Source organism: Amblyomma mixtum, chromosome 7 (genome assembly GCF_055824585.1).
Source record: "Amblyomma mixtum isolate Tamu chromosome 7, ASM5582458v1, whole genome shotgun sequence".
In the NCBI taxonomy this organism is placed as follows: Eukaryota; Metazoa; Arthropoda; class Arachnida; order Ixodida; family Ixodidae; genus Amblyomma; species Amblyomma mixtum.
This window is the reverse complement of record NC_143018.1, coordinates 33,859,965-33,886,828: the sequence shown is the minus strand read 5'-3', so window position 1 is coordinate 33,886,828 and position 26,864 is coordinate 33,859,965. Positions and strand designations below refer to the sequence as shown.

General features: G+C 46.2%; 1 protein-coding gene across 1 annotated transcript in view; it reads left to right on the top strand.

The window, feature by feature from the left end:
* The window catches only part of LOC149335617 (uncharacterized), a 178,971-nt gene that overhangs the window by 143,446 nt on the left and 8,661 nt on the right, over positions 1–26,864 (top strand). The window contains exons 6-14 of the mRNA XM_089552198.1: positions 13,389–13,667; positions 16,351–16,788; positions 19,128–19,262; positions 20,565–20,770; positions 21,549–21,686; positions 23,666–23,760; positions 24,715–24,931; positions 25,999–26,185; positions 26,536–26,658. Coding sequence (XP_089408324.1) covers positions 13,389–13,667; positions 16,351–16,788; positions 19,128–19,262; positions 20,565–20,770; positions 21,549–21,686; positions 23,666–23,760; positions 24,715–24,931; positions 25,999–26,185; positions 26,536–26,658 — 1,818 coding nt within the window. The remainder of the gene's footprint in view (positions 1–13,388; positions 13,668–16,350; positions 16,789–19,127; positions 19,263–20,564; positions 20,771–21,548; positions 21,687–23,665; positions 23,761–24,714; positions 24,932–25,998; positions 26,186–26,535; positions 26,659–26,864) is intronic.

Below are 26,864 nucleotides of genomic sequence, written 5' to 3'. Positions count from 1 at the left end.
TTGCGACCTCTTCACTAACGTACCCCCTTAATGGAACACATCGTTGCTAGTCTATAGAAGTGGACATTTCTTGACTCGAAACAAGATCCGCTGAGAAGCGGGATAAAGTGGTGTGCAGAAAGTATCCGCTGAAGCAAAGACTGAGATAGGAAAATAAACCTGTTTCCAGGAAGAATTCCTTTTCATTCCTTTTTTTACACCCATAAGCTTGGTTACACCCATAAGCAAGGTGTAAAAGTGTAAAATGAGCACTGTGGCAGGATAGGATGAGAAAAGGTCCTATTCTAGGGTTCTTAAACTCCTGCACCGTAGCGGCATTTCTCTACCGTCTGAATTTAGTCTCATTATGTTTACAGAACATTGATCGCGTTACATTCGGGTCATCTCATAACGAACGTTGTGAATGTTGCGGGTTAAGTTTTGCTGTTTCCCGCAGCTGTTACGGGGAATGGTGAGTTTAAACCTTTTCATTTGACTGAGCAAACATTAGTTGACACAATAAATCTCACGAGAAGAAAAAATGCACGCGTTCCAACCTCGTACAGAACTTGCGTACGAACAGGTTTTTGTTGCGAAAGCAACACTACGCGAGTCTCCAAGCCATTTCGCGGAGCCTAGGAAAGGCCATACTGTGCATGCGCGAGGAGCAGTGACTTCACACGACGCACAGCTGGCGCGCCGCCGCCGTCGCTGCGCGGGTGACTCAGAGGTGCCGCCGCTGCGCTCGCCGGTTGCGCATGCGCAGTAGCGGCTCATAGCTAGCGTGCCTGGGCCGCCGCCGCTGCCGCGCGCTCTCCATCGCCTCTCTGTCTCTCTCCTCGTTGCTTTCGCAATCCTCCAGGTTTAAGTACAGTTAGAACACTGCCAATTTTAAAACCAGGTACCATAAACATAGGCGCAATTTTTATGTGTCTGTCTTGCAACACCGTGAAATTTACAAGACGCAGATGACTGCGAAATGACGAGCTAAGTTCGTATTTTTTTCCTGTCAACGAGCGACTGGATTACAATGAAGGCCTTACAACGATCGCGGGATGCCAGTGAGACAATATGATGAAAAAAAATTATTTTCTTTATTTCCATTCTAACAGTACAAAGCTTCCTCCAAAATTGTTCAGTCACGTATACGGTGTTCTGACGCTGGTTGTTTGAAAGCCAATAGGCCACTGTGACGCCATCGCCATGTGCTCGTGTAGGACTCCTATGGTTGTAAGCATGTACCAAACTGGTTAAACACACGTATTGGGTGGACCTTAAAAGCAGAGAGTCAATCCGGCCACCACATCCCTATGAGGACGAACAGAAATTTGCAAAAGAACATGGCGCCGTTTCACAATATTATATAACGTCCAGGATAGGCCAACAAAATTATGCTTTGCACCTGGCCAAGAGCATATAGTTCATGACGTGTATCCAATCACGCCTTGACCTACTCCATCTAAGCGCCCATGAGACGTCCTGGCTGAGTCACTCTCTCGGTAGCCAACGCGAGCGCCAGTCACGAACAAAAAATGTGGTCTTTCTCGTCATGCAGAATAAAAATGCGCATGAAAAAAGCGTGAAAAAAAATAAGCACGGCTCGTAAATATTCGGACTTGGGTTCGCCATCTTCTTCGGCATCACGCTGAGTCTCATGCTCCGTGCGGTTATAAGGCTATGTTCGTCTTAATTTCTCAGGGATGGGAGTTGAAGATATTTCATAACATAACCTGCGCACATTGAGGTACTGTGTGTGTTCTGCGCACAACGTGAAGTGAAGACTACGTAAGAAAGCGCGGATGCTAAGACGCAAACTCAGGTAACACCAAGAAATGAAGATTGAGCGCAGCACTGTGTTTGACAGCGTGCATGCTGCCAGTTCATGCTCAGTGGTAGGTACATACCAAAAAAATCCATTTCGAACATACCGTCTATGTTCTCAAGCCCCGTTCTCTTTTTCTAAAACGAATTTACAGCTCAGACTGTTGTTCTATACATGTTTTTCGTTATCTCTTCATTTTATTTCTTGCGTCTATCATTCACGCTGCCAAAGACGCAGGCATCGAACTGGGAATCTCATTCTCAGCCGATCTTTTCAGCAGAGGCAAACCTGCGCGCCTCCGTGAAAAAAGAACAACACAATCCAAGACAAGCTGTACTCGAGGCGGTAAAAGAAAGGCACATGAGTGCACCGTTCAGACGCGCATAAGGGACAAGAAATGTGGGAAGCCGAAACAAAAATAAAACCGACAGAACACGCCGAAACAATGCTGTCGAAGGCATAACAGAGAACTGAAATGGAAAATTCGAAGAACGTGTTTTATCGTGATAGGGAAAAGCGCAGCACGCGGTAGAATTTTGACGGGGAACGACTGCGGAAGTTCGCAGTAAAGCAAGGTGCCAACGACATCGACAACAACGAAAACGAACTCGCAAGGCGGCGAAGACAAAACAAGCCGAAACGAGCCGAAGCGAGCCGAGGATAAGCCAAGCGCATGGAGAAGCATCGGAGGAGGACTTTACGGGGAAGTATAGAAGCGCAGAGAGGGACGTCTGCGAGTGGCAGTACGAGACACGCGGATCGACATTTTCTTGACAGCGCGCAACTGAAAAAACAAAATCGACAATAAATACAACGTAAATAACTGCGCTCGGGGAACTGCAGACGCAGCGTATCGAACGTTCCAGCGAGCGGGAACTCAGGCGGCGTCGACGTCGTCGCACGATCGAAAAAACGAAACGCATTGAGCCCCGGCCATTTTCCACGCCGAATCCAGCTTCCGATTCCCGCACTTCCGGAGCTCAAATCTCTGAAATATGTTGTTTACAGAGGCGGTTTAGCGTGGTGCGCTTTCGGAGAAGGTGCTCGTGCGTTCACTGTACGGAGAAGACTGTCGAAAAAGGGATCAAAAGGATCTTCTCTGTTCCGTTCCTCTATCTCTTCCTCTTTTTTTTTTTTTGGTCTCGAAACTGCTTCCTAAGTTCCTCTTTGATTCCTTTCACAGTCGTGCTCCTCCACTCGTTCTCTTGTGATCATCTAGAACTGGTCACTTGTTGCTGGCACTTTTCTCCCTTTTGGTGTCTTCTCCTTGTCATGTATTTTTATTATTTTTTTTCTTCCTGATCGTTCGGTGACGAATTGCTACTAACTATCCATCCTCTTTTCCTTTCTATGCCAGTGTTCAACAGGCTCTTTGAAAGCCTGCCTTAATCTTCTGCCTTGGAATTCACAAGTATTCTTCCAGGTCGACTGCTCTCAGAAAGTTCATCTCAGTAGCAATATATTTGCTGAAGTGACGTTGTTTTTCCAAGATGCTCAACTGTTTCGCAAGCGTATGTTTTTGATTCTATTGAAGCAGGTTATCGCAGCGAAATGCTCAAGAACTCCATGAGATATCAAGGTAGAGGTTAAACAGATAGTCTCCTTTCTTCAAATGCCTTTTTCTATGTTTTGTAACAATACTGCAGCTGCTAAGGCCAGATTCAAAGACAAGCCTATTATGGCTTTTTCCAGTGCGGTGCAGGCAGGTCCTGTTAGAGAAGCAAACGAGGTAGTGAATTTAATTTCTTCTTTCCTTTCTTTGAAAGCTGAGATCGTAGGGAGGAAAGAAATGAAGTGTAAATACAAAGTTACCGTAGTGTAAAAATAAAGGAAGTTTTTACGAAGGAATTAGTAATTAGAAGCACAATTATTCAAGATATGGAAGGCTACGGAAGATTTATTTCAGGCGTTTCGGGACTACTGTATAAGAGCTGAAGCCTCTCGCAAAAAAAGTGAAGCTGAGGTATACTTTGGAGGCGTTTCAACGAATCTCCGATATTCTTAGAGCAGGGCCTACAATTTTTTTTTAATATATATCTCCACCTTTCGCTCTGTTACCATGCTGACGTGTCCACTCGGGTAATGTAAAAGATACCCACCTGCTTCTTCAAAGCTTTTCCAATAAGAAGTCATATTTCGGTACAAATTAAAAGGCGTGAATAATTCACGGCACGCTTTCGTCAGTCACACTGCTTTAGGAGAAATTCTTAGGCCACTTTCGGCGCTGCAATCACCGGCTATGATTTACATTTTTCAGGCTGCACGTACCTGTGCGGATCATATGTCCTACTGTTATGTTCCAATCAGTTTCTACCCGACTTCGCCGGGTAGCGTACAGTTGCTCACTATCGCAATTTGTGTTGTGGTCATAATTACCATCTCCATCGTAGTTGAAGCCCCAACAGAGAAAAGGTTATGCTAATGACCTCCATATTCTATGCTTGTTTTACTTATGGTGCCGGCCTGATTACAGTAAATTTCCTGAGTTCCAACCAGCTTAATAACCCTTTGATAACCTTGATAACGCTTTCTTTCTCTGGGCGTCCTCTGGCTTCCAAGTCATTGATTATTCATTCTTGGCACTTGATGCCTTGACTATACTGTGGGACTAGGATATATCAAACTCGAATGAGAATGCGAAATAGTTCGGTACCGAAAATCAGATGTATAAAAAATGGTGGGTAATAGGTAAGCATATCTGTAAGCTATAGAAGCGAGTGGAGATTGCACCCACTCTTGTTACGTACTTCTTGCACACCGGTCACTAGGGATTGCTACTTCTAACGTACTTCGCATCGAACCCACTGTGGACGCAGCTTTGGAACTGTAGACTGCCTGTCATAAGTTGTGCAATCCTGTAGCCACTGCACTAAAGCAGAATAATTGCTCATGAAAATGAAAGTGCACCTGGCTCCCACGACGCCTTGAGCAGCGAAGATGTTACGCGAGGGTCTCCTCTAGGCTTTACTTAGTTTGGTTGGCTTCACCGCATGACATTAATGTTCCGTTGAAACAAGTACGCGAGACCGAAGGTCACCCTCAAACATACACCACATTCTATTCGCTGCGCAGCAAGTGCTCGAAGAGCGCAGTGTGAAGAAGCGCCACTTTCCAGGGCGTGGCGCACAGTTCGGTATACCGAATAACCGCCGATATTGTAGTTCGATATAGAGTGCAACTTTACTATGCTTTTCAACCGGGTATTCAATGGGATGTTCTGTGTGTTCGATATAGACAATAATTCGATATATCCCAGTTCGACATATCCGTGGTCGATTTCATCTTTTTGAATCCTGCTAAAAATCGTCAACCCACTGCTTTATTCCCCTCTGGAGATGTGATGGCTATCATTCTCTTATTTCTCTTTTTATTCATGGCTTGTAGCACAGCTCTTGGCTTAGTTTCTAGCTCTATTTTTTTTAGCCTCTAAGTTTTGACCCGGAAGGCTAGTACCGGCAAGATAGATGAGTTATTCCCTCTAAAATGTGCAAACACAATAGACACGCCTTCACTAATTTCGGTTAACGTATTTATTGCCTGTAACACACACTGTCCTAAGAACGAGAGAGTAGGACAAACTGCTGTGTGTTCTGCTGTGAGTGGATGTGTGCATAGATGGTGACTGCGGGAGTATAATATGTGCAGTCTTTGTCAAAAGTAACCAGGCTGCATGGTTTGCTACTAGCTCATGCAGTGGAGCCCTTACAGCTTCCCTGAAGCTGAAATGGTTGTTAAAGGTAAGGACTAGGGGTCGTCTTACCTTCCAGCACCTTTTTATCTTTAGGAAAGCCACAATGGCTCCACTATACAAGCTAGAAGCAAACCATGCAGCCGGGTTACTTTTGACAAAGACGGTACTATTATAAGTGACTGTGCGCATAGCGGGGCAGATCTGACTGGTTTTAAGACGTTATTAACATACAAGTGACGCTACGGTGGAGAAAACTCCGACAGAATAAGCAAGGCTAATCCCACCTGTAGCATGAAACAACTTAACTCAACTAGGACTAACTGCCGATACCAACAGGGTTAAATTCTGCTCGAAATAACAATCGATTCGCTTTACGTAACAAGAAAAACTTGGACTAAATTTCGACGGTGTTCGGTTTAGTAAACTGAAATGTTTTGGAACTACCTGCTCCGTTAGAAGCTTTCGACAATCTAGCCCACGCAGCGCTAAGCCCATAGCAGCGTCGCTTCCTTAGCCATCAATCATTCGCAGCTTGGCGAGGGATGCACCAACCTCGGATGTGGACGGAATAGCTTCCTGGGCCTTGTTATTCTGCACCCGGGGCATTTTCTCTTTTTACCAGACCTTTCTTTCTTCTATCGCAACATTTTTCTCACCACATTCTGGAAAGTTGGCCACGCTTACAAAACAAAGCGAAAGCATTCAGAATATACAAGTAGAGAACTGCGAAAACGGTCGGCCTCGAGCGACGCAGTTGAAGTCAAGCCGCAGAATATGAATGCGTTTAGAAACATGAGACGGGAAGTACTTTCCCTTCATTTTCTTTTTTTTAGGTTCGTACCCTCTTCGCATCGGAAAAGCAATTTCGATTTCCGACGACTGAATCCCCAGAGCGAGACTGTACGTCGGACCCATGAAGCCAAATCGAGCTTTCGTTTCGAATAAATTTCCTACCGTAGTATCCATAAATTCTTAACAAAAAATAGGCCGCCCCTCCGTGATGACTCTAACGTGCCCCCTCGCCATTTTAAGGGTAGGATCTAAAAGAATAACTAAATATCAATCGAGATATGAGTCTACACCAGTCGCATGGTTGCTTGTGTATTTTTGCGCGAAAAGAGCTGATTGACTGGATGGGCAATTTCTGATACATCGATCAGTGCATAATGATACGCCGCTGTACGAGCGTTCGCTCACCCAAGCATTCATTTTGCCGTCGTCAAAATAGGATTGGTGATTACCGTGTTGACAGTGTAGACGGTCGCGTGCTTGAAATGAACAATTGAAATATAGTTGTCGACTTTTTGGCAATCCAAAATAAGCTTTGTAGACGTCACTGGTGGATTGAACGGCTGTGAAAGGAGTCGATTCGAGTTTTAAGTGCTGCAGTGGTGCTGTAGCCATACGTGTAGAGTATTCCCTCTGCACACCGCTGGAGTCGTAAAAAATTGGAGGGGATACTTAGGCTCCGCCTTAAGGATATGACGTGATTGCGTTAATGCGTTAATGCATGCATATATGCGGAATCGCTCCTTCTCAACTTTACATTCACATGTCCCTAGGAGCCATCATACCACTCCTCGTGCAATGGTGCAGCAGATAAGGAATACGCCACTGCCCTGCGATGGCAGATGCTGCCATCGGTGGGTCTTGCGCGGTCCAAGTTGTTCTTCCTCGCGGCCAACCACTCGCGGCCAACCATTGATTTAACGGCCACCTGCCAGTGTGGTTACCAGTGTGGTTACCAGTGTGGTTAGTTTTCTCACAGTCCGGTGGGTAGGTTTTGATGACCCCTCAAGGTCACTTGACCTATAAGGGGCCCTCCTAGGTTGCTCCGCATAGGGTGGCTGCCTGGGCCACCCTGCGCCACCCTATTTATCGCTCACAACGCCGACAACGCCGACGCCGACGCCGGACTTCCTGCCTAACGGGAGCTTTAACGCTATCGCGTTGAAATATGCCCGAGCAGCGCACTTCCAGCCATCGTTTTCTACACTACCTGACTCCACTGTCTCTTACACCGCCATTAGAGCTACTGCGAAGCTTCAGCTTTGCAATAGCGTCTTATGTATACAGTGTCTGCTAAGCAAGGCACTTCACTTGGTACGCAAATCATCTGACACTATATGCGGAAGCCATAGTGCCTGGTAACTTTCGTTAAATTTATTGAGTCGTCTCATCACTTGTTTCTGACTTTGCACTCTAAACTGAATGACTTTTTTCGCTTCACTCGCAAAGTGCAGGGGACTGCTTGTGTTTTTCTCTGTGTCTGCATGCAGTTACCTTGTCAATAAACACATCCTCGGGGCAAGTTTTTACACCAGTACCTTTACGCGCAAATCTCTCGCTGGTAAATCAACTTGCATTAGGAGACAGCGTAGAACGCCGTGAGCAAGAGCGGTTGCGGTGTTGACCAAAACAAAGGTAAAGGATTTGACACTCTGGAGTATGCGCTCTGTAGGATCACACGAGCCAAGTAGGTTCGATTCACGGGTTTCTACAGCCATCCCTGTCTTTTCGTTGGCAATGACAGGCATTGCTCTTTGTAGAGGACCCGTTGTAAATATAATATGAAACTAAATTTCCCACTTAGGCAAATGTCTAAGCAACAAATAAATAAATAAATATATCAATAAATAGAGAACGGAAGAAAGAAACAAAAAAGAAAGAAAGAAAGAAAGAAAGAAAGAAAGAAAGAAAGAAAGAAAGAAAGAAAGAAAGAAAGAAAGAAAGAAAGGAAAGAAAGAAAGAAAGAAAGAAAGAAAGAAAGAAAGAAAGAAAGAAAGAAAGAAAGAAAGAAAGAAAGAAAGAAAGAAAGAAAGAAAGAAAGAAAGAAAGAAAGAAAGAAAGAAAGAAAGAAAGAAAGAAAGAAAGAAAGAAAGAAAGAAAGAAAGAAAGAAATAGGTGAAGTCAGGTATTTTCACGCTCTTGAGAGCAACAGAAATGCCGCCGAGGGTAATTAGTGATCAGGAGTTGATGCGTGCGTTACTCTAACCGCACTACACATCTACCAGAAGTGCAGCGAAATGGGCGGCGCAGTCGAGAATCATCGGACGTTTCAGCTGGCGAAGTGGCCAAGCGGGCAGTGGGACAGCCATGCCAGAAACGAGAATCTTCAATCTGCCTAAATGCGTCTTCCACATCAGTGGAACGAGGCAACAATGTGCTGGGGTACGGTAATAGGTTGCCGCTTGCAGCAAGGTGCAGGTTTCGGCCACGGCCGCCAGCTGTCGATTGATCAAGCTCGCCTTCCGGTTCTTCCCCACAACTGAATTATGGGAATAAGCAGCAGTTTCATATATGCACAGTCATTAGACTGAGCCGGCTGCATACTGTAATCCGAGGGACGCGTCCTTAATGGCAATGACATCAGTCATTCCAGCTTAAATTCCTAATGGGTTCTCTTTTAGGTGTGAACGTACGCTGAAACCAGCTTGGATTCGGGGAAATGTTGCGCGTGCTGAGGAAGATTTAAGAAACAGCATCACCGAAGTTTGCTACGTACTTTTCTGTTTCCCTGTTCGAAAAGCTATTGTCGCCGTCAAGGACTTCAAATGAGGGTTGGTTACCTGAGACATTACGGACAATAAAGACGGCTTTTGAATGGTATGAATAAATCTATCGTATACATTTTAAGCGCATGGCTTGCGGGACTGTGCTAAGCCATTCATTCTTTTCGGCACGCCTGCATCGCATAAACATTGACTGCCGACTGTACCATTTCATTAATTTCGGATCAATAAATATGTATGCTTCGCGAAATCCTCTAAACCCAGGCGCCCGTGACCATATCCTTCAGAACATCATATCCTTCTGAACATATCCGTATTATTGTGCTGTGCTATACTGCAATGCATATTCCGCAAAGCGGGGTGAAAGCAGCTTTGCTGCAAATATTATTGTCCTGCTCTCATCTACAATGCAAAGTGGCTATACAGCAGTGTGCCACGTAGGACGGCAGTGCTGGAAGACCGTACTGCTATATGTGCGTTTGTTTGTCAGACTTGGTCTCAGTAGACACGATTCTTCCAGTGCTATCGAAATTAAAAGCAAGAAACCAATGGACTCTGTCTGCTCTTCGTTTTACATGGAAAGGCCATAACGACCTAAAAAAAGAATACACACTTAAATCCCCGTCTCAGCTGCACTTAAGTGCGAGAAAAACAACCCTAAGTGCCATATAGATGGCGCAAGTGTCGTTCTATATAGCACAGCGGGTGGCAGTGTTCGCCAGAGGGAAAACGGTGCAGTGTATTTGCAATAGGCTAGGCAAAGCCGCTCTAATGGCCATTCGTTCCTTATCGAAGCGGTCAATGTTTCACAACGCACCCGTATAGAACGGTGTTACAGCGCGGCTCTAGCATTTGCGGCCGAAACTAATGTTTGCTGACTGCGTCCAGCAGAGAAACCATAGGGGCGGCGAGAGGAGCAGTTGCATTATACACTAGTGATGCGGGTGAGGTCTGTCCTTAAAGGGACACTGAGGAGAGCACTATTAATATTTTTTTTATAGTAAAATCCGATAGTTCGGCATGTCATGGCTTTGTTGCCACTTGGCCGGCAGCGAAAGATGCATTTATTTCTAAGAAATTTGGATTCGAAGTTGAAAAAGTTTTTCCCGCCGCTCTGATTCAAACTTGGGATTCGTCTATGACGACAGAGGACTAAGAGACGTGAAACATGACGTGCACATGACGTAACGCAGCTGCCAGCAGTGCGGCCTAGCAGCAGCCGAAAAGAAAGCTACCGCCGGCCGCACGTTGAAGGCATCTATCGGCTATTGCGGCCGTCGCTACAGTCGCTTCGATTACGTTTGCACTGGCGTTTTGCCAGCGTTACGATGGATCTCGTTCTCGAAGTCGTCAACGAAGTTCTCGCAAATAGACTCCTTTAGCATACCGTGTACCTTGTTACCGTTAGCGGAATATCGGGAGCCCACCTATAGCCAGTGAGCAGACGCCGATTGGTCCCAATGCTGCAGGCGCGCGCGTAGCTGCCGGGTACGTGGCGCCATCTGGCAACGTCAAGGAGATTTACGCATGCTGTGCCTCAGTGATTCGTGGCTTCAGCAGGGCACGTGGCGCCATCTGGCGACGTCAAGGAGATTTGCGCATGCATTGGCTGCGCCTCAGTGATGCACGGTTTCTCGGTTCCTGGTGTTGCTAGAACCATTGGTTCTAGCAACACTGTTTTGTTCTATGATCTCATCACGCTTGTACTTGCGAGTTTGGCCTGTGGCGGCGATACCTGTATTTTGGTTCTTGCTCTTTTCTACGTTACAAGAGCTTTGTTGTCAGTATGAGTGGCGTTTTTGTAATCAGGAGCTGGTATTCTGTCGATACAAGCCAACTTCAATTTCTCCTCAGTGTCCCTTTAAACTCAACTCTTTATCTGTCCTGTTTACCATTGTATTTGATCTTAAACTGCAATTTTTTTTTCGTTAGCCTGATGGATTGGTAAACGCGCCCTAGCGTGCCCTGCATCGTAAACAGAAAGGAGTAAAAAAAAAGAGTAAGCCGTCCTCTAGCCAACTCCCTTTTACAAAAAGAGGGCACCAGAGGGCACCTTACTCGCATTTTAGTCTCATATTGGCCTCTGTGTTTAGAGTGCTGTCTACCTTTTTTTCGCGGTAAGGACGATAACACTAGGTTGCGTGGGATAACACCGGTTGCGCATGAATGTCATTCTTGACGTAAAACACAGCACACGGTTCTTAACTTGATACACGGCAAACTACTTCAACAGTTCGCAGTAAATTCTGAAATCCGAAACTAGTTAGCACCGCTTTTATTGCTCCTTTATCGCCTGTGCCACTGTCTATGTAAATGTTTGTTTTTGTGCGAATCAGCGACACCTTTGGCGGTTGTCCTCGGCTCGCAAGACCGTTTTAGGTAAGCTTGATTAGCAAGCAATACCACCACCGAAATGTCCGGGATGGTTTTGCAAGGTTTACAGTGCATGCTCCGTGCAATCTTCCCAGCAGGCACTACAGCTCTCATTCTGTCATTTGTCTGAAACGTTCTTCGAGGCCTCATCGAGGACCAACTTCAAGATTTAAGTTGAGGGAAGAGATCGTGGTGAAAAAATAAATTCCCGGGATGCGAGGTGAAGGGGCTTATTTGCGAAACGCCACTTCTGGAATGTCGATGTCGCATGAACATATGCAGATAAGAATTTAATTTTCCTCTCACGCATCAAGCACCCAAGGCTCCCCGGGTGAGGTTTAATTCGGCCTCTGGTCATCCGGCGGTAGGCGTCGCTTGCAGGCTACGCTAAGTTGTCATTTGCATACAGATGAGAATGACGTGCTCTTCCCACAACGAAAATTAAAAGAAAAATCGGTTTGTTCGTCATGTACATGTACATGGCACTAAAAAAGCGTAATGCAAATCAGCAATGTAAAGAACAAAACATGTTGAGAGTTACGTGAAGGCCAAAAAAAAGTCGGGAAATATTTTCTTTAAGCACCAAATAAATGCATGCACTTGGAAAAGCCAACCCAAGCGTTTTGTGAGGGTGCCGTAGTAATATTCTGAGGAGCTGAAGTTTGTCTCGACTAATTTGCTGAAATGTGCTGGGCATCGCAGGAGGGCGGAGTAAAAGAGAGAGTGTTGAAGACACGGGTCTAAGGAGCCTCGCTTTATATAGCAACACGTTAATGCATTTGCAAATCAGTCGTCTTTTGCGCTTCCTACGACGCTAATTGCGTTAAATGTTCGAGCATGACCAAGTTACGCCTGGTTACTGCCTCCTAAATCTCTTTTTCCTGTTCGACTTGAGAGAAGAAGTGAACACTGAATTAGTGTAGTGACGTACGCAGACACATGTGGTTGCTTCATTAATTCTGTAAGACAGCTAATGAAAATACAGTAAATCTTGTAGCAAAAAAAAAAATACTGTTCTTTTATGGGTCCTGCTGGGAACGGTAATAGCAACATTTTTTATTATGAACGCGTACTGCGTACTATCGTCATGGCCGCAGTGAGTGGTTACTACCGCAACTTTTGTCGCCCTAGTATGTCTAGAGACTTCGCCACTGATTTGCTTCGCGGTGTTCCAAGCGGTCGTACGTACAAGAAGAAAAAAAAATGTATGCTGCGTTAAAACCTGCTGTACAAATGAGGAAAGCTGGAATGATTACCAGTCGACGTAGTTGGGCAATCACTCGCTCGCTGTCACTGCCTCACTCATTTGCCCACACACTCGCTCATTGTATCACTCACTGGCTTACACATTACTCACTGACGCACTATCGCACTCTCTCACTCTATCTATCGCTCGCTCAGTCACTCACTCTCACAGTAACTCACTCGCACCCTTTCATCTCATCCACTGACTCACTCTGTATTATTGCCATAGTAATGAAGGAGGCGTCTGCCACTGAAAGCACTCCACCATGACTAGAAAATGGCGCGTTTTTTTTTTTTTGTATCCTACGTGCGCTTTCTTTTGAGTACACCGCCAGAGCTTCCTCTCCACACCTAGCTTAAGTTCCGAGCTTTGTGAGAGGCTAACGCTGACAGCCGTTTATTTTGGGCTAGAGTGAGCATTCTCACGGCTCTGGCTCTCTTATGGCTGCAGCAACTCGGCACAGACTCCAAGCTGGCGAATCCTTTCTTTATGTGAAAACAACCTTCCGCGTGTCGATATGCAAAGCTTTTGTTCGGTTGTTTCCGTGGTACTTAATTTTCACAAATTTAATTATCACGACGTTGTCATTTGGTAACTTCAAGTTTGTTAACTGCATACTACCCGGTTCCTCAGCACTTTTTCCAAGGTCAGCTTTCTTTGGTCTGTTTAGATAAATGGTGTAGCCCTTTCCCATTACAGTAACAAACATTTAAGAGCCTCTCCCTTTATTTAATGCCTCCTCTCCACCCTCTTGCCTTGTCGCAGACCCTCAGAACCCCCGCGCCATCGTGGTGAACGAGACGAGTGTGCGCATCTGCTGGCAGCGGCCCCTCTACGGCAACGTGTCCGGCTACGTCATCAAGTACAGGGCGGTGGCGGAGAACGTCACTTCCTCCCTCAACGTCACCACTGGCGCCGCCGACAAGTGCGTGTCAGTGCACGGCCTCAAGCCCTGGACCGACTACGAGTACCGTGTGTACGCCTGGAACGGCCGCGAGGAAGGCATCGGGAGCCCCGTGGACCGCTTCGCCACGAGAATCGACTGTGAGAATCAATCAATCAATCAATCAATCAATCAATCAATAAATCAAACACATATATATAAACTACAAATTAATCGCACGCCACATAATACGTACTCAAACATGTGATTGATGGGAACATCTATATTTTTACCTATTTCCTCCCTTATTCAAGCACTAAGTAAATTTATCAATTAATCAGTCAGTTAGGGTCTCATGCACTAAATTAGTCGCTTTACCAACCAGTCAGTCAATCTGGCAGTGAGTTGGGTATTTAGTGCATGGTTTTTTTTCAGTCAATCGACCATTTATTGAATCGCTGAGGTTCATTTGTTCCATTAGTATTGTGGCAGTGATTCATGTCATTAGGATACGAGCAGAGCCATAATTCGGCAACTCAGCGCCAATCGAGATACTCGAGACAACCGAAAAGCAGTTCCAAATCTCCCCTTTCGCTTTCACTTTGTGTTTGAAAGGACTGAAGCCAGTCAGAATTCAGCAAGCCGTTTATAATCGGGAATTTAACTCAAAAATTACTAATAGCTTATTGTTTATCGCACACTTCGCTTCATTTATCACGTGGTTCGTGTATTATACGCTATTGTGACCAGCATCTTAAACAAGCGATATTGTGAATGCCTGCCGACGCCCATATATGCTTCATGAAGCCCGCGCACCGCATTATACCGTATGTGTGGATGTTTTTCCCTTCTTGTGCGTGGTTGTCTTAGGCAGGGTCCGCACCGAGCCGAGCTTTATGTGGTAGGGTCGTAGCTGTGGTCGTGATTCAATGATTGATTCGTTTGTTCAGTGACAGAGTACGGGAAACCATGGCTCATCCGCTATTTCAAAAATGTTTATGTGACGACTTGTTTGCACCGTTTCATTCTTTGCCATGGAGACAGTACAGAGTGCAGTTGAGTCTAATTGAAGTAGACTCCCCGCACCACTAATGTATCGAGGGTGGAGACAGTACAGCAGATAGACTCGAGCCCTTGATGTAAAGGCGTTGCTTTGGCGCGATAAACTGTTCCCGTTTAAGGCATCATGTAGTGATGAGACGGCACACGCTCACTCACATCCAAGCGAATCACAGCAACTGAGCGCACAGAAACAAGCTTTGTAAAGAACACTACGAAAATGGGTGGAAACTGCTTCATACTAAAAAATGCCCTAGAGACAGTTATTATGCATTTAAGAAAAAAGTTTTCACTGCGTGTGCGCGCGTGTTCAAGGATCGGTTGCCTAAAAAAAGCATATTTGATTTAATCGTAAAAAGATCACTTTATGCAATTTTTAGCGCCTTCCGTACTAGCTGGAAGACATTTCTGCCCTCACATGTATGTCTTATTCACGGTAACCTCAGAAATTCACGTCCTTGGTTTGGTGTCCGCTTCTCTGAAGCGCAGTGTTCTCGTTCTCATGAATTTTATGGATGCTTTCTTTGTTTATTTTTCCGGCGCGTTTCTTAAAGACAAAAAGAAAAGCATCACAGTATAAGTAATTAAGGTAATATAATTAGGTTAGATTAATTGCTTGTTCATAATTGATTTGTAATAGGCGCACTTTCCGGAAGCTTTTCAGCCAGCGTTCTCTGCTGAGATGAACTACTCTGCTTTTTACGAGCGCCAGTACTTTTCTTTTTCTTGTTACATTCACCCGCGCTGACGCAGTCCCTTTTTATGAACCTGCAGCTTTCCTGCATCTTCTTTTCATCCACGAATGCAAAAACGTAGCTTCCTACCGCTAAAAAAGCGTCCCAAATAGTCGTTGCTTCTGTCGTCACAGCTGTGACCTATAAATTTATTTCGGAAGGATCTGAAATACTTATGCAGTATTTATGTCTGAATGCAGAATGAAAGCTTCTCAGTGATTCCTTATTTGTGTCTTGATGAGCGAGTTTTGTACAACATAAGGTTACTCGTGCTGCAGAACCTGCTTCACGGCCTTTTTGCTTAGCATTCAAAACGGGGTACAGTCGATCTCAAACACTATAAAACTAAAAACCACTCACTCTGGTGCACTTTTCTTTTCGAGAGAGCTTTCTATATCTCTCTGCTTTCTTTGTCTATTTAAGGCATTTAAGGCATATTTATTTCCCTGTTTAAGGCAGAAAACGCTAGCCAGCTAGCATTACCCAGTTTTCGCTCTATGACTCTTGTTTAATTCAGTACGACTGTGGTTTGGTTTCTCTGTAGGAGTTGATCCTGATTAGGTCTCATTCAGATTCTAACCGTTCCAAGCGATTCTAAATCTTATTTGACACAATGATCGTAACATTATAAATTAACCACGTACTTGTTTCATTCAGTACGACTGTAGGTAGTTACTCTCCACGAGTAGATCCTTGTAAGATCACTAAGATTTAAAGGTTCCAAGCGATTCCAAATGTTCGTATTGTGAACAATGGTCGTAAAGTTATAAATGATTATACATTATCTGATTCCAAACTATTCTGAATGTGGAATTTTACACTACACATACCGTACTGTACCGCACAATAACTATTATAAAGGTTCATGACATAAACATTGAGAGTCTAAATTTTCTTATTCTAGCCTTCTTAAGTATTCTAGGTTTCCTGACTGCAAACATTTGAAATTTTACCAAATTTCAGAAGCTAGGCATTTTTATCCTCAATGTCATGAATGTAGCCTTGATCCTAAACGATGATGGTTCCCTCTGTGCATCTGTCTGTCTCCCAGACTGCCTGCTGAATGTATGCAAGCACGGCTCGTGCGAGACGACGGATGAGCGGCCCGGGTACCGATGCCTGTGTGACCCGGGCTACTACGGCGAGGCCTGCGAGCACTTCGACCCCTGCTCAGAGCAGCCCTGCAAGACGTTCGGCACGTGCGTCAACACGAGCCACGGCGAGTACCGCTGCGAATGCTTCACGGGCTTCTCGGGCCGCAACTGCTCAGACTTCAACCCGTGCCTGCTGAAGCCCTCGGCCTGCCTGCACGACGGCGTGTGCCAGTCGAACGCGTCGCACACCTTCACCTGCCTCTGCGTGGACGGCTACTACGGCAAGACGTGCCACCAGTACGACCCGTGCTTCTCGGCGCCCTGCCTGCACGGAGCCCGATGCCTCAACGAGTCCGACGTCAAGTTCACCTGCCAGTGTCTGCCCGGATACGCAGGTGAGTCTCCAGCTATCTCGGACGCTCTAACGGCTCAGCGGACATTTTTTAAGGCGAAAGTCTTTAATGGGTCATACTGTCGTCCGTTAACAAAGCGTGTCACGCACGTTTAACTCGGGGACTAAAAAAGATAGAACACCAATGGTTGTTTCAGATAGAGAAGGAAAAAATGAACCTATAAGCCAAGTTTCATGACTGTAGATTAATTAGGTAATTAATTATAGGAAAAATATCGAAACTGCGTCGAAATAGCGCTGACGTCGACATAGCCACGGGAAAGGTGTGACGTCGCATTCACCGGAAGTCGTCATGGCATGATGAACATTGTCACAGAATGGTTGGGAAAACTTCGGATTTGTGTCAAATTAGATGGAAAAATGTGTAATTAAGTGCAATGAACACACAAGATCCCCACAAGATGTATAATTTGGGTATCAATATAGCCACGGGAGCGGTGTGACGTCACATCCACCAGAAGTCGTCACGGCATAGTGTTTTCGGCTTTCGCCTCTCTACACTTTAATTGCCAAAGTGTCCTCGTAGGTTTTTTAAAACTAAAATTTAACCAGAACGTTAAATTTTGTTTACTGCGTGAAATAGTAACACACTTTAACAAAATGATTTTTTCTCGCAAAGTGAGACGTCCAGAAAAACCGGACTTGCCCAGAACCGCGCAGTGATACTCTGAAGTTCTCTCTTCGCAACGTCTAAGGATCGCTTAAGGTAGTAGCAGTTGAACCTGTACTTCTTTGAGACACGCTGGTTAGAGCGTTCGAGCTTGAAATCTTCCCTTTGCTGGGAAACACGAAACACGGTTGCAGGCGGAGTGTTCGAAACTGGGTTCGCCCCCGAAAGGCTGCAGAAGGCTTCCGCAGCCTCCATTTCTTCCAAACACCATTGGTTTCTTCGATACTTGTTTTATTTGTTACACAAGTCCTTCACTACGGCGTCCCTCATAGCCTGGGTCGGTTTGGGACGTTAAACCCCCGTAAACCATAAACCATAAGTTTTTTTTTTTCTGAAGAGAAAGTCATTACCTAGTAAGAACAGAAAAGAAAAAAAAAGGCTTCTTTAGAGGGAAGCTTAACGAATATCGTCAAAGGAAAACCGAACAGTTCTATCGGGTCTGGCAGACGTCAAATGTGCGTCCGGGTGTTCCTTTGAAGGCAAACCTGGTAAGCGCTCGAGGGCGGATCTTCAAGCTGATTCGGCCCCCCTCATGGCTACTGGCGACGAGGACTCCTCGACCTTCGTATTCTGACGTGCTGGCAAGAAGGACGTCACTGTCGTCGACTGTCGTCGCCTTCACTCGAAGAACGTTAAAAAACCACATAGTCCATAGTCATCACCACTTCCACTGAAGTCTGAACCACATGAGTGAACCGCATGGCATCCCACAGCAGCACAGGTGATCGACCCAGTATTAGAAATGTATTGGAAAAGGCCCGTCTTACAAAGGACCAGATTAAAGCCATCCATTTCCAATATTGAGACGATTACCTGTGCTGTTTTGGTCGGCTCTCATGAATAGTGATGTTCTTCTCTTCTGTGCATTGTTTCGCCCTTCAGCCAGAAAAAAAATAAGGAGTGGTTCACAAAGCCCTTGGTGGCACTTGTTGGCAACATTGATATGCTTCTTTTGTGCGAAATAACCGAAAGAACCGCGTCATTGCTCAGGTGTGCCTTTATGACAGAAAGCCCTGGAGATCTCATTAGGGAGAAGCTTTGCACGTAGTCGCTGTCAAGAATCTGCTTCGAGCATTGTGCAATTGTTCTGGTTGGCTGGTGATCCGAAAGATGCGGGTTCGACCCCGGCAGAGGCTCTCTCATTTATATGGAGGCGAAATACTAAAGGACCGTGTGCTGTGCGATCGCTAGCGGGTCGCTAGCGGTCGAGTTTGGTGGAGCCAGATAGTGGGTTGACCCAGCTCGACTCGGCCGAGTTTACATGAACGTGCTTCTGTCGGGCCGAGATCGACGCGACACTTAGTGTCGAGCAAGGAAACTATGTGAAGACGTTGGAGGAAGAGGAGTAGGAACACCCAGACGAACAGTTGTCGGTTCTCTGCGCAGCATCAGCCCAACCAGATGGGAGACAAAGAGAGGAGGCGCTAGTACGGCGCGGAAGTGTATACATGCTCCTTCCAAACGGGTCCAGCAGAGTCAACCTACCCTTTGCAGTCTGGCTGACCCAACCCGACCCGACATTCGCTTAGCTCGACCCCTTAAGGCGCGACAGCCAGCTCTCAGCCCGACTTTGTCATGCTCATGTAAAGGCCCACCAGTATCGAAACTAGTGTGTCGTGATTTTGAATAGCACGCTCTATTTGGTACGGCAGGAGAACTATGTGAGGAGAACGTCAACGAGTGCCTGTCCAGCCCATGCAAGAACCACGGAGACTGCGAGGACGGAATCAACAGCTTCACCTGCCACTGCCCGCAAGGTTATGGAGGTCCGGTGTGTGAACTCAAAGGTATGCTTTGAAGCCGAATCGAGGATGGCATTGCATGTAATAATACGGGCGTACATGCGTCCTTCAATTCACCTTTTTGAATACTGCGCGACGAGTATAATTTCCGCAGTAGACTTTCGTTTTCTTTTATTCATCTTTCCACTGAGACTCAGCTCGGGATCAACCTGTGACAAAGAAGTCGCGAAACATTCCATAGGTGAAAGCAAACACTGTGCTTCATTTTGGATGCGTTTCTCAGAGCTGTCCGTTACAGTAGCCCCATTCTTTAAGCAACGGCGGCATGTTCTTTGGATATATCGAGGACCTAAAATGACGGGAAAATCGCCAGTAACTTTCCGCATTGTGCTGCGTGTTAGCACAAAGACATTTAGTATGAAATGGAGCAATGTTTCCACGAAAAAAAAAATGAATTAGGGCCAATGCGATACCACTTCCATGTCCTGTATTCGTACATAGTGTGCACTGTCACCCTACCCCTATTCTTTCTTCTATCGCTCCCCCTTTATTTCCCTCTCCCCGCCCTTTTATTCCCGCTAGCCGCAGCTCAGGTGCTTAAGGTTTCGATGGCAGATGCTGCGGCTAGCAACATATTTTCCTTCCATTGTTATTTTTATTAACACGCAGCCACTCGCAACAATAGCAACGACCACTGCAATACACAATAATACTTGCGTTTGTTCTTTCTGTTCTGCCATTGTTAAACTCCGACTGGTTCAAACCGACGATCGTGCTAATGGTAAGCTAAAATGCTTATTGTGCCTAAAGCAGAAGAAGCCTTTTTTATATTTTGTTCCAGCAGCTATTGTAGTTTTTACTATTTGTTTTCCTTCTATATACTTTATATTACGGTTCTATTTTCCTTTCTGTCAATGAAAGGGCAACACTATCGTTCTTTCTCTTTTTTCGGACTACATCATCGTGATGTATGATTTTTTATACTTCTTTATATGCTCAATGGTCTCCATGGTGCATATCATTTTGTACTCTATGTAACTGTCACATCATGTGGCATGTAAGTTCGTTATATACACTATGTCTCCATGGCCGATAGCTTTCTTAACGTGTATTTTAAATGTATAGGTGCTTACGGCTTCGTAAAGTTGTCACTGACGACAGCTTTGAGTGCGTTCCTCAAGCGTCATGTATACTCTATGTGCGCAGATAATGGCGTTTAAGTGTTTACTGATGTTCCAGTGTGAAAAGGTCAGGATCTTTGTCCGCTACGAGGCCGTACGTTTCAGTCGTTTATGTGTTCTTAAGCACATTTCGTTCGACTGCGCTACACGACCGCTGTCCGAACAGACTCGTGCCCCGAGGAGTTCCAGCACACGGACAAGGGCACCTTCCACTGGCAACCAGTGGCGCACGGCTCGGTGGCGAAGGTCGAGTGCCCCTACGGCGCGTACAACCCGGCCAACGAGTACAAGTACGCGCGCCGAAAGTGCCGTCTCCTCTCTAACGGACAGACCGCCTGGATGAAGGTCTCCGCCCAGCACTGCCGATACAAGGCAAGGGAAAGCATCATGCTCACTTATATTAAGGCGAAAGCCTTTAATGCCTCATAGTTGTCGACAGAAGCTTGTTGACAGAACGTTGTTAGCAAAGGTGTCACGCTTTTCGGTTGGTCGAAATGGTTATGACGTCAGAGTGCGCGGATTCGCAGTAATGAGGTCACCCACGGATGCCTGACGCCCCCTTTAGGAGCAGACGACAACTAATAAAATAGTTGTCGTCCGCTCCGACAGGGGGCGTAAGGCGTCCGTGGGTGACCACATTACATACCTCATTACTGCGAACAGAGCCATGGATACAACCGAACTCATCGAAGCAGAGAGAGAGTCGTGCTAAAGAAGCAGCCAAAGTCGGCAGCTAAAGTGTGTAGTTGTAATGTGTAGTCAAAGTGTGAGGTGAAATAAAAAGCACTAAAACAGCACAAAAAGTCTCGCAGTCAATGCCAAACAGTGCGCCAGGGAAGGCTTTCGCCTTGCAGCACTTTACAGAGCCAAAGTGCCCCCTGAATTTTTTTCTCATTTAGGGGTATCAAGCTGTGGCTGCACTGTCTGCTGCCGTATTGATAACAAGAAAAATTAATCATTGAAGATTGTGACCTTTGCTATACCTATGCAAGAAAGAACGGTACTCCGATAAAAGACATACAACCGCGTAATATAGGCGAAATGTGCGGCCTTGTCTTTTACGTCGTTTTCTTCGTCTTATCGTTCTTTCCACCATGAACCATTACCGACTAGCAAAACATGCTGTTTTGCTCCACCTACTCTGCCGCAGAGTTTTCAAGCAGCCGAGAATGTCACCTCCGAGCTTGAGTTGCTCACGCACGAACCCAGCAGCATTCGGCCGGATCAGCTGCAGAGCTTCGCCGAAAAGATCGAGCCTATCGTCGACTACGCTGTGAAGGACATCAAGGTGAGCTTTCAGCCGCTCAGGTAAGGTCGCCTCTGCATTGTGAGTCATCGGACCGATGCCCGTATAGTACAGTAGCAATCTCACCGAAGTGAAATGCAAACTTATAAAAACAGCCGAGCAACGGGTCGAAAAATTGACTGTGGTTTAGCTCTGGTTAAACCTGGAGGATTGCGAAAGCAACATCTGCGCATAGACATACAGGGTGTTTCACCTAAGACTTTCTGCAATTTTTAAAAATAAGCTATTTGAATTAGATGCGCGCTTTTTCTGTCATAGCATTGTCAGTGGTGTAGTACATCATAATGCAGCTAAGACGTGCTAACTAGCAGGCTTGTTAACCAATATTTAATAGTTAACTTTTAAACTATTATAGTTGATCTCCTTAATTATTGAGAGGCACGTAGCACACCGTAAGTAATGTCCATATCCGTTTTTAGAATTTCGAGAACGCGATTATCCTTCGCTGAGGCCCAACAAATTTTGGCTATCACGACGAGTTAGGTTCACTGGAGAGGTTGCTTTGCCTGCAAGCTTCTCAAACCGCATGTATTTTGGCGCGATGTAGGCGAAATTGGTTGGGCCACAGCGCCAAGGGTAACCGCGTTTTCGAAATTCTAAAAACTGATATGGATATAACTCACGGTGTGCTACGTGCCTCTCAATAATTAAGGAGCCCAACGGTAACAGTTTAAAAGTTAACTATTAAATATTGGTTAACAAGCCTGCTAGTTAGCACGTCTTAGCTCCATTATGATGTATTACACCACTGACAATGCTATGCCAGAAAAAGCGCGCATCTAATTCAAATAGCTTATTTTTAAAAATTGCAGAAATCTTAGGTGAAACACCCTGTATATTGTTGCGTGAGCTACACTGCCCACAGTCTCGCCGTTTCGCGTGCTCTTGCACGACCATACTGCGCATGCGCGAGGAACAAATGACGTCACTACGCACAGCTAGCGTGCCGGCGGCCCCGGCACGCTAGCTGTGCGCCGCTACTTCTCATCGGAAAAGAGAGAGAGAGGCGATGGAGAGCGCCAGAACGCGCGGCAGCGGTGGCAGTCCCGGTACGCTAGCTTTGGGCCGCTACTGCGCATGCGCAACTGGCGAGCGCTGCAACAGCACCTCTGAGTCACCCGCGCAGCGACGGCGGCGGCGCGCCAGCTGTGCGCCGTGTGACGTGACTTCGCGCATGCGCAGTATGGCCTTTCCTTGGCTCCGCGAAATGGCTCGGCGACTAGCGTAGTATTGCTTTCGCAACAATATTTCTTCGCACTTTCCACGTTAGCGTCACGTATCACTTGTCATGGCGTTTCAGCGGCTGTGGCGCTCTTCTGCAGAGCCAAGTTCTTAGGTTCGAACCCAGTACAGCAGAATAGCTCCACGGAGGCGAACTGTCCTCTCTGACGTCGCGTCTGAAATGAGGCTACTCGCCTTTGGCATGTAAACGATAACTACTAATTACTGCAGCGTGATGCCAGGAATACATCAGTATCCAACACGTTTGCGGGAAGGTCAGTATTGCAGGTCATCCTCAAGTATACCATTACGCGTTAATTGAAAGGTAGCTGAATGGCCAGTTAGCACAAAATTTTTACTATTTTTGCAACATTATGTTCAAGCTTGTGAGTGCAGCGTGATTGAGGAAGAGTAATCGTGTCATAGTAAATGTGAGCATCTTCGTGCGCCTGGATCTTGTCATACAATACGTCGTTCTCAAAATCTGGCTTTTCGGCATCAGTGTTGACAACGCCGTAGACTGCGTTGATTTTGAGGAAAGGAAAGACGCATAACTTGCACCCTGGGTCAGTGGGCACCTCAGTCGCGCTTTCAGGTACGGGGCGATGGTGTCCACCTGCAAACACCTGCTTTCTCAGAATATATGTGCTTAGCAATGCTGAACCGCCAGCAATTTTTTATACCTTTCTGAAAAGTGCTGAGTAATTTGAGTGTAATGAACCATGTACTTTATCTTTCAGATAGCGCAAGCCATGATACACGTCATTAGCAACTTCCTGGCCCTCAACGACAGCGTCATCGAGCAAGGAGACGCCAATGGGATCGCCGCTGAAAAGTACGCTGGCTTTATGTTATCGTGGGCCCCTTTGAAGCACTTCGCATACAGAGTGGTTATAGGCGCTCGTAACTGGCACCGTGCACTTGTTGGGTAGTGTGTTTTTCGCCCTCACTCGGCATTTTGCAAAAGGCAGCGCTTTGACCTGAGCAAAAGTTTGACATGCCGACGTTCAGTCTCAACTGTCTACCCTCCTCAGAAGCTCGCAGGATTCTGAACCGTCACGAATTTATTTCAAATTAAATTCCTCGCCAAAATATGCTGTTCGATTTCTTATTTTGTACGAAAAATTTAAACGGCCTTTAGTTCAGCCGTTACCGGATCAGACAATGAACATAAAATGCCGCGAAAGTAAGAAATGGCAAGAAAGAGAAGAGAGTTAAATTAGCTATTTACTAATTCTTGTTGCTTTTTATTTTGCAAAAAAAAAGTGATTTTTGCAAATTTTACGCGCATTTTCGGGTGCACTACGGTTTCCGACTGTGTTGAAAAGTTAAGCGGTTACATTGCAGGTGCATACTGACATATACGAGGTGAAGCAGAGAAAGAGTAATCTGGCTGTGCTTGCACAGCGAACTTAGCAGCGAGACATGGAGGCTTATGTAAAATTAGAAGCAGGTAGGCCAGCCACCTTCACGTGGGCTGTGTTCCGACACTCGCTGATCATATACAGTGATTTCCAGTGCCCTGATAAATTTGTGGACTGAATACTAAGAAACCAAAAAGACCGATATCGCGTGCAACTGAGTGTAAGATCGATTGACAGCTTAGAAAAACAGCCACAGTAACTCGCTCGTGGCTTCCACTAAACTGGAGCATTTCGAGGTCATTCAGAGAAGCGCTACTGCATCAGTTAACTGAATGTAATGAATGTAATGTGTACCGTATTCATTTATGAAAGTGGCTTCCGAGAGATAGCAGGGTCATGTAGTTGATTCCATTGGCAACGCGCAGGTTGGTATCTGCGGTGGAGAGGTTCACCTCCAATGTGGTGCTGGGGCCAGGCGCACTTATCATCGAGAACGAGAACCTGGTCGTCAAGGCGGTGGCTTGGTCCCCCAAGTTACTCTCTCAGGGTCAGGACTTCCTCAGCTTCTCGCTTCGGTCGAACGGAGACCACTACCTCCACGAGGACTTCTCCGGGGACGGCGACGGACAGGAGAACGTAGATGTGAGTGAAATCGGTGAGCGTTCGTGTGTACATGTGCATTTCTTACGTGGAGGCTAGCATTATGGAATTGCGAGCAGTATGCAACAAAAACTTCTCAATCCTGAGAATGCATGAACAACGGTGTACTCCAGGCCGAAGAAGAACCACTAGCATGGTAGAGGGGTACGGCTTTTGAAATGTCCAGACGGCTTGAAATGCTAGCCAGTGTGTGTGTGGACATGTGCTTTACGTCTTAGACACCTCATGCTGTACTTTGTCCTAAGACCTTATCACCTCCCATCTCCACCCTCTCTCTCTTTATCTGCTTCCCTTTTTATATTTTCCAGTGTGGAGTGGCAAACCGGAGCCGAGTACCTCTCGTTGACTTTTGCATCCCTCTTTGTATTAAACGTTTGTCTCTATCTCTTTTTAAACGACAGAGTTCTCGGTGAAGCGGCGAAAGAGAAGGGGGGGGGGGGGGGGGGGGGGGGGGGGGGGGGGGGGGGGGGAGGCGAGCGTGTCTGTTACTTTTCTTCAAGGTAGGAGAAAAATGTATAGTAGGATACAAATCATGAACGAAGTGGCGAATGGCCCTCAAAGTTCCAGCCAATGCTGTCGACCGGCTCTCATGACGTCGTAGTTGCAATAGAAAAGTTGCTAGGATGGAAAGAGAAGGAGACGGTCATTTGTCTCCATGCTGTGGGGAGTGGAGTTTTCCGGCTAGGAAAGCGGAGGGATGAAGAGAAGACGTTGGCGACGTTGGAGAGAGTGTGCAGGCTGGCTAGTGCTGAGAAGCTTAATCCACATGGTACGGGACAAAGGACCGCCTCCTTTCCTTTTTAGTCTTCCTTGCATTGCCATAAAGTTAGACCGCAAGTATAGCGTGAAATCGCAGGGTACTGGCAAGTGCCTAAGTGAAATCAGATTAACCGCGACGTCATGGTAAAAGGTCTCCGCCATCGGCTAGACAACCTTGCTTGAGAGGTAATGGCCACTGGCTTCTTGTCTTGTATCCTACTATAAGAGCTTCTATTATCATTTCATTTTTCCCCACACACCTTGTTTCTCATTTAACGCCGCCTTCGCAGAACATCGTGATCACTATCCCGTTCGAAGCGCTGAGCATGGCGATCAACAACTCCCGCCTGGCTGCGGGCGAGCCGTACCGTCCCATCCACGAGGTGGAGAAAGGCCCACGAATAGCGTTCGTCTCTTACCGAAACGACAAGTTCTTCCGGCCAGCTCGCCGCAGCCTGACTTCCCTCATCAACGCAGGTGAGTAGAGGGTTACATGAGGCATACCTCAACTCCCTCTCTTACCCAGCTGTGTGGTTAACGCAGGAGGGGGGAGGTAGCAGTCCGAACTGTTGTGAATGACGAGGCATCTGCGCATGCTCAGTGAAAACTTATATGTCACGTATGCGTCCGGAAAAAGTCAGTTGAAGTCTAGCGGGTGTTCCTTGTGTCCCGTAGACTTAGTGTCTGTTTTCGTAAAAAACCGCTGAGAAAATGAATCCAGTAAGCCATTACCGACTAGCTTAACTTAACGTGTTAACGAGTGCATAAAGTTCTTCGCAGCCAAATGTCTACGTTGATTCCTTGTCCATTTGTTCGACCAAATACAGGCCAAGTTGTCCTGTCAGCAAAGATAGGTGACAGCAAGATCGAGAACCTCACCGATCCGTTGATCTACTCCTACCCGACGCATAGCACTGAAAAATACATCTGTGCCTACTGGGACGACCACCGTGAGTACCTACAGACAAATCCTTGTTTTCAGTTTCAGTGCGAAAGCACAACTTAACGTAAGCCGCAGAGTAGCTCTGGTAAGTTCGTATTAGTTCAGACGTGCGTCGTGCCAGTTGTAGCCAATGGGAGGAGGACGTCGCGCCAGCTGTAGCTAAAGGCGGAGGGCGTTGCGCCAGCTGCCGCCGAGTGGAGAGAAAGAGTGTGA